The sequence below is a fragment of the Entelurus aequoreus genome, linkage group LG15, assembly GCF_033978785.1.
Source record: "Entelurus aequoreus isolate RoL-2023_Sb linkage group LG15, RoL_Eaeq_v1.1, whole genome shotgun sequence".
NCBI classification, from domain to species: Eukaryota; Metazoa; Chordata; class Actinopteri; order Syngnathiformes; family Syngnathidae; genus Entelurus; species Entelurus aequoreus.
In genome coordinates this window covers 37047520-37059584 of record NC_084745.1, presented here as the reverse complement: position 1 = coordinate 37059584, position 12065 = coordinate 37047520, and the positions used below count along the sequence as shown (strand labels likewise).

The 12065-nt window shown below is 44.3% G+C and overlaps 1 protein-coding gene across 3 annotated transcripts in view; it reads right to left on the bottom strand.

The window, feature by feature from the left end:
• Positions 1-329: 329 nt before the first annotated feature.
• LOC133630105 (dnaJ homolog subfamily C member 13-like) overlaps positions 330-12065 on the bottom strand; it is a 39075-nt gene continuing 27339 nt past the window's right edge. For 2 of the 3 annotated variants that reach the window (XM_062021415.1, XM_062021416.1), the window contains 28 exons: positions 10005-10207; positions 9840-9924; positions 9615-9769; positions 9496-9541; positions 9261-9415; positions 8982-9183; positions 8796-8911; positions 8634-8712; positions 8420-8555; positions 7224-7408; positions 7043-7117; positions 6846-6965; positions 6385-6780; positions 6183-6296; positions 6001-6117; positions 5735-5912; positions 4147-4238; positions 3965-4064; positions 3811-3885; positions 3610-3722; positions 2613-2782; positions 2490-2532; positions 2242-2415; positions 1994-2173; positions 1774-1914; positions 1549-1692; positions 1172-1271; positions 330-653 (listed from right to left, as the gene is read on the bottom strand). In XM_062021415.1, coding sequence (XP_061877399.1) covers positions 553-653; positions 1172-1271; positions 1549-1692; positions 1774-1914; positions 1994-2173; positions 2242-2415; positions 2490-2532; positions 2613-2782; positions 3610-3722; positions 3811-3885; positions 3965-4064; positions 4147-4238; positions 5735-5912; positions 6001-6117; positions 6183-6296; positions 6385-6780; positions 6846-6965; positions 7043-7117; positions 7224-7408; positions 8420-8555; positions 8634-8712; positions 8796-8911; positions 8982-9183; positions 9261-9415; positions 9496-9541; positions 9615-9769; positions 9840-9924; positions 10005-10207 — 3795 coding nt within the window. In that variant the 3' untranslated portion in view covers positions 330-552. Of the gene's footprint in view, positions 654-836; positions 942-1171; positions 1272-1548; positions 1693-1773; positions 1915-1993; positions 2174-2241; positions 2416-2489; positions 2533-2612; positions 2783-3609; positions 3723-3810; positions 3886-3964; positions 4065-4146; positions 4239-5734; positions 5913-6000; positions 6118-6182; positions 6297-6384; positions 6781-6845; positions 6966-7042; positions 7118-7223; positions 7409-8419; positions 8556-8633; positions 8713-8795; positions 8912-8981; positions 9184-9260; positions 9416-9495; positions 9542-9614; positions 9770-9839; positions 9925-10004; positions 10208-12065 lie in introns of all 3 variants that reach the window. The other variant, XM_062021417.1, reaches the window with a different exon arrangement.

Genomic DNA, 12065 nt, shown 5'->3' with positions numbered 1-12065 from the left:
CCATGGGGGACAAGTCTCTTCAGCAATTTTCATATTTTCTTCTTGTTCGGAGTAGGAATCCATTATGCAGGCCTGACAAAGACGTGATGACGTAAAAAGTTCACTGGCATTAAAACCGCTGAGGTTGAGAATTCAGTGGCTAGTGCTACCAATCAGGGTAATGGAAGAAGACGACAATAAAGGAGAACTTATACTTGTCAAGTCTTACAAGTCTTTCTTGTGGAAAAAAACAATAACTGGAGTAAAAAATATATTTATACAAAAAGTAAACTATTCTGTGTGACATTGGAAGAAACAGAGAATCACAGAAACAAAACATCTGTTAAGACAATTTCAAAAAATTTATGAGTGCCAGTTGGAGGGTAGGTGGAGGTTGGTGGTGATACAGGAGAAGGCGTCAAAGTAATTTTGGTGTGACCGTCAATGACATCCTTCTGTCCTCTCCGTTCCCGCATGTCGGGAAGTCTAATAGACCCGGTGAGCTTCGGCGGCCATAGGGCTTGCAGGGCGGTCTAGGTGCCTGAGCCTGACTGTACTGTGCAAGCGTGTCCGTCAGCCTTGGTCTCCGTGGTCGGTGTCCACTGGTGGTGGGACGCTGGGCATTACCGGTGTGCCGCTTCCTGCTGCTGTAAGGTAACCTGCTACTCCTGGCCCTGCAAGGGGCAGGGAGATGGGTCAGAAAAGGTGCAACTCGACAGTCTAATTAGTTAAAAAATGGTTTTGATGTTAGTAAATAAGACTTGGCATGCAGAGGCCAATCAATGCACAGATGGAAAGATGGGAATAGAATGGAGTGGTAAAGACACTATGGAGGCCAGTTGGAGGTCAAAGTCTACCTGCATTTGTGCAACAAAGAGGAGGGCTTTAAAGGCCCGCCTCAGCAGTCTAGAGCCCACCTCGGAGTGGGCTGCTGGCGGCCAGGAGAGAGGGAGTGGAAACCCCTGAGGAGGAAATGTTGAGGACAGAAAGGACAGGAAAGGCAAAGCCAGAAAATTCAGGGAATTGGAGAGTTTGAAACAAAGGTGCTGGATTTAAGCGTGTGTGAGGAATCAGCCATAAAGTGTGTGTTTTTTGATTTTTAGAATAAAGAAAAGCACATACAGGTGACCACAACCTACCTTTATGACCGTATTGTGTTTACCAACAGAGTGAATCTATAAAAGTGATCTACCTGTTAGGTAGCCTGCAGTCTGAGACTCGGAAATGAAGAGATCATGTTTCTGGTCCTTGAAGGCACTCCATACTGCAGATTTTGCTAGTATTTCGTTGACCTGCAAACCATATAACAAAAGATACATCACTCGGGCTGTTAGACAGGAATGTCCGAACATTTTTGACTAAGAGCTGCATACTAAAAAAAATCAAAAGATGCAGTAAAGCCAATTTTTTTGTTTTTGTTTTGTAAAAAGGACAACAAATTACACATTCAAAGACGAACCTTTGTGTTAATATTAGGTATTAGTGTCAATATATTTTACCAATTAAAATTTAAACGGGCTCCTGGGTCGCACTTTGAACTCTTTTCAATTTGGTGGTCAAGCATCCTACCTGCTCTCCATACTGCAGACTGCGAGTCATAGACTTGAGAGCCTTTACAATCTGGGCCTTGGTCGCAGAGGGGTTGTGTAGGGTCTCCAGACCAATTCCTTCCAGAAGCTTTAAAAGGTATGGAACCAGCTCGACCCTCAGAGCCTGAGCAGCAGAAAAAAGGTCGACTGAGGCAATACAGAACTCAAACAAGGTAATACTGACATAATATGGAAAAAGGGGTACCTGAGCTACGAGTTCTGTCTGCTCCTTCTGGAACATGCGGTTTAGCGCCTCACAGGCCAGCCCAGCCATGTCTGCACGGACCTTCATTCCCGTCATGAGAGGGCCGATGGCCTCAAGGGCAGCCATGGAGCGCACGCAGAGCTATATAAACACAATGTAAGTGAATATAACCTTTTTAAAGACCTTTATTGTGGGAAAATGGAAAACCCGTTTTGATTACCTCATTATCTGAGAGCACGTGGATGAGACGGATGGAGCTCTTCGGTATGGCGTTGTTCTTGTGGTTAAGTGCTGCTAAGATGCGAGGCAAGTGACCCAGGGGTGGGACTTGATCAGCGAGCTGAGTCTGTGTGCTGAACAGACACACTGCTGCTGTGGTGACGGTCTCCAGCGCCTCCCCCTGAGACCACATTGGATATATTGGAGTATGTGTGGCAAAAAAGGACACTTTAAACATCATTAGCTCACATTAGGGTTGTTCTTCTCTAATAGCTCTGTCACGGTTTCCAAGAGAGACACCAGGAACTCCCGAGGCTTGCGTAGCACCCAGCCTGGCTGAGCAATAAAGATGCGCAAGAATACTCCGCCCACTTCCAGCTCTCCCTGTCCAGCTCCGTAGGCCACAGTGAAGTCCTCCGGCAGCTGAACAGCAAGAGAATTATTGTCACATTTTTCATGACGTTACATTCAACACTGACTTGTCTTTCTGAACTTACTCTCCAGTTGACATCAGGATTATCTTTCTGCTGTTTAAAGTGCCTGGGAAGGAGACACACCATTTAAGAGTTAATAAGTTCAAGACTGACATCTTCACTCTACAGTATTCTATGGTGACTTACTCAATCATCATCTCCCGCACAGTGGTAGAAACTGTCTCTCTGGAGCTATCATTCCAAATGAGTTCAGGATTCTCATGTGTTCCCTCAAATATGTGCACTGCCGCTTCAGCGTTGTCCCGCATAGCATCCATGAACACTCCCGGAAGGAAACGAATCAGAGTCAGCCGAACCTGGCGGGTAATGGAGCCAAAATGTCATTTGATGTGGACTGATTTAGACTGGTGATTCCCAATCACTGCGCCACAGCACACTAATTATCCAATTTCACTTAGTTGGTCCAATTTCCCCCCCCTTACAAATAAATATATTTGTTAATCTATCTATACTAGAAACATATAGTGACAGAAATAACAACTAAATGTTCTTTTACTACATGGTAGAAAAAACAAAGTGTAGTACCTCAGTTTTCATACACTCTACTTTTGACAAAACATATTTCAGTTTTTTGGCAAAACATTACATGCAACAAAGTAGTCAGTTTGCCCACATATCATTCAGAGAAATCAACTGCCCAAACAAAGAGTTCCCCGTGTTGGTGACTTTTTATTTATTTCATTTATGGTTTCAAATGATTTTGATTTTTTTAAATCAGATTAATCAGATTTTGGAATTTGAATTAATCATGATTATACACAGCTTATTACTTGCTTCCATAATTAAAATGTGCTTTTCTATTGTTTTCTGCCTTTAAAACTACAACTATTCTATGTGCTTAGTGTTAATATTTGCGTGTATAAGGAACGGATTAATTTGATTTACATTATTTCTTCAGGGAAAAGTTGCTTCAGTTTCCGTACGATTTGTTTTTTGTCTGACCATTTGGAACAGATTACGAGGTACCACTGTCACCTGTGGCCATTCACACAACACAATAAATTGTGGAACGCTTGGTGGCGTGCCGTGAGATTTTTCACATGTAGAATATGTGTCTTGGCTCAATAATGGTTTGGAAACATAGATTCAGATGAGTAAGATGTAGATTGTTGGCAACACCCACCTTGGGCCCCACCAGCTTGTCTGAGGTCATTTTGGAGAAGAGCTCAGCTGTTTGTGTGCGAACCTGAGGGTGGGTGCAGTTGCAGAATAGATCCAGCAGGTAGATGAGAGCTCCTGTATGGACAAAAAACTCTGTGAGCATGACCAAGTTGTACATTTCACATGAATATGGCACACTCTATAGAAGAAAAAAATTACAGACCTTTAGCCATGGCCTCTTTGACTATTTTAGTGTTGGAAGTCAGTGCATGGAGGGTTTCCAACACCATTTGTCTGCCTAGAAGACAACATATTAACATTCAAGAACACAATGGAATAAAAGAGATTTTTTTTTTTGCAACCGGGTGACATCTTACTCGATGGCAGAGAGTGCAGCAGTAAAAGTAGGTTAGACAGCACGAGCGACTCTGCAATGTTGCTCACACATTCTTGATTCGATGTTACTGTGTTCACCACCTGCAGGGAAGCACAGAAGACTTACTTACATGAAGGAGGAGGATCTCAGACCTTAGATATTTGTTTTTGAGACATTAAGCACCTCCAACACTAGCTGCTGCACCCGGCCAGCTCCATGAACCCGCAAAAGGGAGAAGAGCAGCTTAAAATGACCAATGCATTCCGTCTCGGAGCCTGAAATTACAAATAGGGGTATTGCTTGGATTTACATGATGTCGCGTCCGGCTCATTAAATATGTGTGGGGTTGAAGCCAGTGTCTGTTCTCAATGGCGTCATTTAGCCTTTCTCAATGAAACATGCCCGCTGCTTGCTTGGTTTTCAGCTGTACGAATTGTTGAAATCGCAAAAAGGATAAACGCTTCTCCAGAGTTCCTCGAGAGGTAATCAAGAAGGGTGGAAGAGTGCAAGATTTTACTAAAACAACAAGAAAAGTGCCACGCCCATTGGAGCACACTCGAAGAATGCACAAGTTTAGTGATCATGCCGTTAAGGGTTTGTTTGTTGATATACTTTTCATTTTCAGTATTTTTCCATTGAAGTATTACTTTGATGTTATTTGTATTTTATCTTTTATCGGTGTTCTTAAAATGCATTTTTGCTTCAAGTGTTTTTTAAAGCACCAACTTGGCAAGTCTAAACAAAATATTGTAAATGTGAGCAAAACCTAAAAACCAAAGCCACCAATCATAAATGAAGCATTTAGCACATACACAATGTTGAGATCTATAGTTATAGTTTGATAAAGACGGGGAAAAACATGCATACTCAAGACAGAGCGACGTGCAACAACAACAAAAAAGCAACAAGCATGGCTGTGGACGCAAAGTTACATCATGAAATGCACCTTAGCTGAGCAAAAACGATGCATATTTATTTGGGACGGTCTTGATACCAATTTCCTTGACCCAGCCACACACAAAAGTTGTAGACCTCCATACTTTTCCAGGTTTTCATCTGTTTTGTCATGTAGAATGATTTCGGGAGCACAAGATAGTTCGATATGTGTGGGAACGGTTAATCCTTGATATCACTCAACAAATATTTTTTTGATAAAGTATATGGATCTATGCATAGGGGTGTCAAAAAATCTATTTTAGAATATTCGATTTGATGTCCAGCCACTTAGGCAAACCATATTGTTGATGTAGATTCCCATATCTGCTGTACAAATTTACTTTAAAAAAACTAACTATGGGATACTTTTTTTTGGCCTTATTTGTACCTGACTTCATCAAATGTTTGGGAATAATTTTATTAAATAAAACCAGTTTTCTTTTAAGTAATATAGAAATGGATCAGAGCGGTTCATCTATTTTATGGAGGAATGTCATTAATCATAGAACTGGCACCCAATGTTATCAAAAAGTGTTGATTTTGAATCGAGAATTGATTCTGAATCGAATTGTTACCCCCAAGAATCTAATCTAATCGTGTGGTGCCCAAAGATTCAGAGCCCTATTGCATAGTTTAACTTTTTGCTCGTATCTGCTTTTTGAAGAAAGATCCAGGCCCCTTTCATACTCAGACTGCTCGCGCAGATTGCTGCACAACAGCCATATTGGCTTGGTTGACCACCGCTGTTTTTTACTTCCGGGAAGAAGTCACGTGTCGGGATACAAGCAATTGAAAAGGGCTTGTACAACTTAAGATTTGTAGAGCAGCTTCTCACCGGGGTTGTTCTTGATGACGTTGCGTAAAGCCTCTAAAGCCATCTCTGCAAAGCGGAGTCGCTCAGCATGCTGCTGGGACTCTACCTTGTTGCTCTGACTCATGGCCAGCAAAGTGTGGAGGTACTGAGCCTGAGAGCCCACATAATCCAGCAGACTGGCTGCAAATGCTTTGGGAAACTGGATATAAAGAAAGTGTCAGTATTGCAAAGTTAACATTCAAAGTATGAGAGGGGAAATGTCAGTTAAATGCACTGGAAGAACTAACTTCAAGTGGGAAAGCTGGTTGTTCGTTGTAAACCCGTACGAAGATCTCCCCGACTATCAGCTCTTTGCTGTGCTCACTGAACACAAAATCTGCACCAAAGCTCTCATCGTTTTCTCCCTGTCATAAAGAAACACAGGTGAGAAAATAAATGAGCAAATGAATGTAAAAAGTGCCACTTTTACCCTTCTGATGTTTCCCTCTTGTTGACTCTCCAGGAACTCCAGCAGCTCGGCTCGTGTTCCATTATTCCATATGAGGTAGGGATTCTCAGAGTTACTGTTTAGAAGTTTCAAGACCTTCAATAATCAACAGAGAAAACATAACACTCAGACAGTGTTCCCTGCAGGAGGCCAACAACATGAACTATCCACTAGCTTGACTAACCTCAGCTGAGGTTCCGACTCCCAGCTTCCTGGAGATGTACGGTGTCAACATGGAAGCAAGGCTTTTGCGTACAGTGGGGTTCTCAGGCGGCGTACCCTCCACGCCGTTGGTCTCCGACACCGGATTGTTGTCGTCGGGGCTGTGCGGCGTCCTGAGGTAGCCTCCCAAGCGGCTGAGGGACATCAGGCTGAGTTTGGCCAGGTCGTTGGCCACCTGCTGCTGGTTGGTCTCCTGACTTGTTTTAACGCCGCTCTCCTCCAGAGTGTAATCGTAGTTGAAGAGATTGACCAGCAGGTGCCAGAGCACACCGGCATGGTATAGATGGGTCTGGAGGAAGAAATCCACGGCGAAAGAGCTAACGCACTGAACAGCCAGGGATGCAGTTTTGGGAAGAACCTGAGAAGAGAATACAAGTCAAAAAAAGTATCTTCTTAATCAGTCAATGCAGCAAATATCCTCACCTTTCCAAAATACAAGATGTGACAGAGGTCTCTAATGATGTAGGGCAGCTCAATGATCTTTTCTCTGCATTCCTCAAACTGTGCCGCAACACTGTAGCACCGACAGATGTGCCCGCACACCTGAGACAGATCAAAAATTTTAATTAATAAGAAAATTAGCTTTGGTATATTTGCCACTTCTATGACACGCAGTGTACCTGAACCGCCATGTCGTCAGTCTTGCTGGATGCAGTCAACACGGAGACACAACGCGAAAGAGCTTCCAGCAAAACCTGAGTGTTGACAGAATGATAAAAGGTTACAGTGGGACACACAATCATGGTGACATATGTTGTTTGTGTAAAAAAGAAACAAACAAAAAGCAGAAAAACATCAAACCTCAATGCCATTCTCGCGGCGAAGCTCCTCAGCGTTGAGCGCTGAACAATTGACGGTGTGGAAGGCCAGCTCAGCGGCAGCCGGGAGAAGAGGGGAGGTCTTGGAGAAGAGTTGGTCATCTTGGGTCTCCATCGTGATTGTTTTGATGAGCATTGGGTACCCAGCATATTTGTAGGGCTCCAGTTCTGTTCGGAAAGTGAAAGAGACATGTCTTATTTTCTGATATCCATACCTTTAGAGCCCCTCTGCATTCGCCCCCTGTCGGCAAATTTCTTGTCTCTGCTTTAAAGGGGCCTTATTATGCAAAACTAACTTTTTTTACATATTCGTACCTGCTGCTGTGTATTTGGGAACTGCACAAGCACCAAAAGTTTGAAATCAAACTGTGGACGCATTGCGAAGATATTTAGAAAAACAATGTTGCCTTCCTTCATACTTCCGGTAGAGATTTACCCAAAGTGCTTTGCGCGAGTCCTCCATTGTATTCTGACGATGTAGTCAATAAGCGCCTTCTTTTTCGCTATATGGGGCAGACTGGCTCATACATGCACATGCATTCTCCGTTGTTGCAATTTCTAATACAAAATAGCGTATAGCTCTAACTTATATCTGTAAGTACACTCTCAATGAAAGCATTAAAAACTACAACAAAGAGGGTGGGGAGAAGACGCTGTCCAAGTGGAGCCACAAAAATAAGACCGCCCACAAAACGGTGCATCCTGAAGAGACGGTCAGAAAGTGGCTTATAAATGGTCTGTAAAATATAATATGTGCACATTTTTGACCAAACAACCCTCATTACTTGTTATGTAGACCACAAAGAAGTGTTTTAAATGTAGACATTTTTTTAAAATATGGCCTTTTTAAATTGTAAATATTTTTAATGGCGGTATCTGCAGGGTAGAAGGAATGCTACAGCTATGAATCCAGCAGAAGGCACAGTCTCACAAGTCAATTCATTCAATGTTTTTCCTGCAGGAAAATGCTTTGAAAGGGTGTGATGTTGTGTAGTTGCACTAAGTTCAATACTGTATACTACTATATGTAATATTCTAAAGGGTAAAACATAATTAAAAATGTGTTTAATAACTGTGAGAGGCATATTAAAGTGTTAAAAATAAAAAAAATGGGCATTTTTAGGAATTTTTTGCCAGTCTTTCAACGTAAACATAACGCAGATCTACTTTACTACATACCTTGTTTGTGCCGATTGAAGAGGATGCTCTGAGTCTTGAGGATGAGAATTATGTTTTCTGGGTCAGGCCCATCTAGGATTCGGGCAGACTTTGTGCAGAGGAACTCATAGGCCTTGTTGACTTTTTCAAACATGTCCTGAAAGAGTTAATAGGGCAGACATAAAAGAATGCAAAGCAAAAGTGGTTATACTGTGTAAGAGGTGATGTTACACACTCTGCCATCAGGGTTCTTGTCAGGATGGTACTTCTGCGCCAGCCGGAAGTAAGCCTTCCTGATCTTGCTCTCTTCATGTCTTTGTATAAATGGGCATGAAAAATTTGTGATGTATAAGCAGCCATCAATAAAATCGAGGACAAAAATGAGACATTTACTCACGGTCCTTGTCCTTTGGGGAGGTTGAGGACATCGTAAGCATCATCTACAGACATGGAGGGAGGCTTCTTCTCTACCTCCCTCTTCCAAGCTTCGAGCGTGTCTTTAAGCAGCTTTACCTTGGGGGTTAACAAAGTTGAAGTGAAAAAGTGCCTACAAGGAACTAACAAAAAAGAAAATCAGACATACAGCATCTCGAATAGGCCAGTTGGGGAAGTGAGTGGCGTCACACAGGTGTCTGAGGTAGTAGATGTTGCAGAACAGCTCGTTGTCCAGTTGAGGGAAACTGATCACGGGAATGGGGCAGTACTGGTAGAGGGCACGCGTGTTGCTCTGCAGCCTTGGGCTGAAGTCCGCAATGTGGCCGGCGATCTTTTCAATCATCAGGCGCCTGAAAGAGAAATTACTCAAATCTAAGCAAGACAGCCTTTATTGACAGGCATTCAACTAATCAGATTCCTCTCTCGCCTCATCTCGCTGCTCCAAATGGCTTCGGGAGTGTCGAATTCTCCGAGAAAAATCTCAGAAAAGCGTTCTGCCTCATAGTTCTCCAAATAGCACACCATGGCTTCTGGAAGAACTGGTCCCAGAACACTCCGCTCCACAATATCCTGGCCTTTAGACTAGAGGTAGAGGAGCAACAAATAAGCGTTATCTCCAGGTGAGGATTAAATTTGGTATTTGACATATTTAACAATCTTACCTCCTCTGATTTAAAGGCTTGTTTCAGGTGTGTGTGCTTCAGGAACCTAAAACCAGATTAATGTGAGTTAGTTTATATTCTTTGTCTTCACTGAAGCTGGCAAAAAAACTCCTTGTTACCTGGCAACAGGAAGCACGTTGGAGCCAGTGTACATCATGATGAAGAAGAAGACTCCACTCAAGTACAGCCGCTGCAGGTTGGGATTGTCCTGCATTACCAGGTAGAGGACGTTGGCCACTTTTTCCACCAGAATGGGATCAAATGTCAAGAGCAACTAAAGAGAAAAGACGATAATCGGAATTCTTATTCAGAAAAAGGAGTGACAATTTTTTATCCCATTGTACCTGAACAATATGAGGAAGGCAAGCATTGTCACTTATCATCCTCTTGATCTTTGGCAATGGACGAATGATGGCATTATCTTGGTCCCTAGAGCCAAAAAAACAAAACAATAGTCATGATAACTATGCCAGAATATTATGATGATGTATACAAAAAGCCCCAGAGACCTGCTGGGATAGTAGGAGCACATGGTGATGAGCATATTGAGGATCAGGGTCGCCAGGTCCGACTCGTTCATCACCGCCTGCCCCGTGGCCAGAAGGCACCACTTCAGTTGCGGGATTGCCTGCAGGGGGCGCCACCCATCCATTCCCTGAGCCCAACACCGCGTCTTGGCAGTCAAGGTGCCGTTGTTCCAAAACTCCTGCATCTGGTTATGGATACAATTACATATATGCATCACATATTTCCAGTTTCTCATTACAGCATGTCCAAAAAAAAGTAGGAAGAAGCAGTGCTTATTTAATCCTACCCGTTTCCGTTTTATAGCAATTTCTAACACATTTGCAATTTCAGAAAACACAAAATCAAAAGACAAAACACTTTATAAGATCAAAAACACAGGAAATAATCCCTTTACTATTTAATAAAGCTTAAAATCAAAAGACAAAACACTTTATAATTTAAGAAAGCACAAAAACAAAAGACAACACTCAACAATTTCAGAAAACACAAAAACAAGATCCGAAAGAACAAACGGTAATCCATCCATCCATCCATCTTCTTCTGCTTATCCGAGGTCGGGTCGCGGGGGCAGCAGCCTAAGCAGGGAAGCCCAGACTTCCCTCTCCCCAGCCTCTTGGTCCGGCTCTTCCCGGGGGATCCCGAGGCGTTCCCAGGCCAACCGGGAGACATAGTCTTCCCAACGTGTCCTGGGTCTTCCCCGTGGCCTCATACCGGTCGGACGTGCCCTAAACAACTCCCTAGGGAGGCGTTCGGGTGGCATCCTGACCAGATGCCCGAACCACCTCATCTGGCTCCTCTCGATGTGGAGGAGCAGCGGCTTTACTTTGAGCTCCCCCCGGATGGCAGAGCTTCTCACCCTATCTCTAAGGGAGAGCCCCGCCACCCGGCGGAGGAAACTCATTTCGGCCGCTTGTACCCGTGATCTTGTCCTTTCGGTCATAACCCAAAGCTCATGACCATAGGTGAGGATGGGAACGTAGATCGACCGGTAAATTGAGAGCTTTGCCTTCCGGCTCAGCTCCTTCTTCACCACAACGGATCGATACAGCGTCCGCATTACTGAAGACGCCGCACCGATCCGCCTGTCGATCTCACGATCCACTCTTCCCTCACTCGTAAACAAGACTCCGAGGTACTTGAACTCCTCCACTTGGGGCAGGGTCTCCTCCACAACCCGGAGATGGCACTCCACCCTTTTTCGGGCGAGAACCATGGACTCGGACTTGGAGGTGCAGATTCTCATCCCAGTCGCTTCACACTCAACTGCGAACCGATCCAGTGAGGGCTGAAGATCCTGGCCAGATGAAGCCATCAGGAGCACATCATCTGCAAAAAGCAGAGACCTAATCCTGCAGCCACCAAACCGGAGCCCCTCAAAGCCTTGACTGCACCTAGAAATTCTGTCCTTAAAAGTTATGAACAGAATCTGTGACAAAGGGCAGCCTTGGCGGAGTCCAACCCTCACTGGAAACGTGTCCGACTTACTGCCGGCAATGCGGACCAAGCTCTGACACTGATCATACAGGGAGCGGACCGCCACAATCAGACAGTCCGATACCCCATACTCTCTGAGCACTCCCCACAGGACTTCCCGAGGGACACGGTCGAATGCCTTCTCCAAATCCACAAAGCACATGTAGACTGGTTGGGCAAACTCCCATGCACCCTCAAGGACCCAGCCGAGAGTACAGAGCTGGTCCACAGTTCCACGACCAGGACGAAAACCACACTGTTCCTCCTGAATCCGAGATTCGACTATCCGGCGTAGCCTCCTCTCCAGTACACCTGAATAGACCTTACCGGGAAGGCTGAGGAGTGTGATTCCACGATAGTTAGAACACACCCTCTGGTTCCCCTTCTTAAAGAGAGGAACCACCACTCCGGTCTGCCAATCCAGAGGTACCGCCCCCGATGTCCACGCGATGCTGCAGAGTCTTGTCAACCAAGACAGCCCCACAGCATCCAGAGCCTTAAGGAACTCCGAGCAGATCTCATCTACCCCCGGGCCTTGCCACCGAAGAGCTTTTTAACTACCTCAGCAA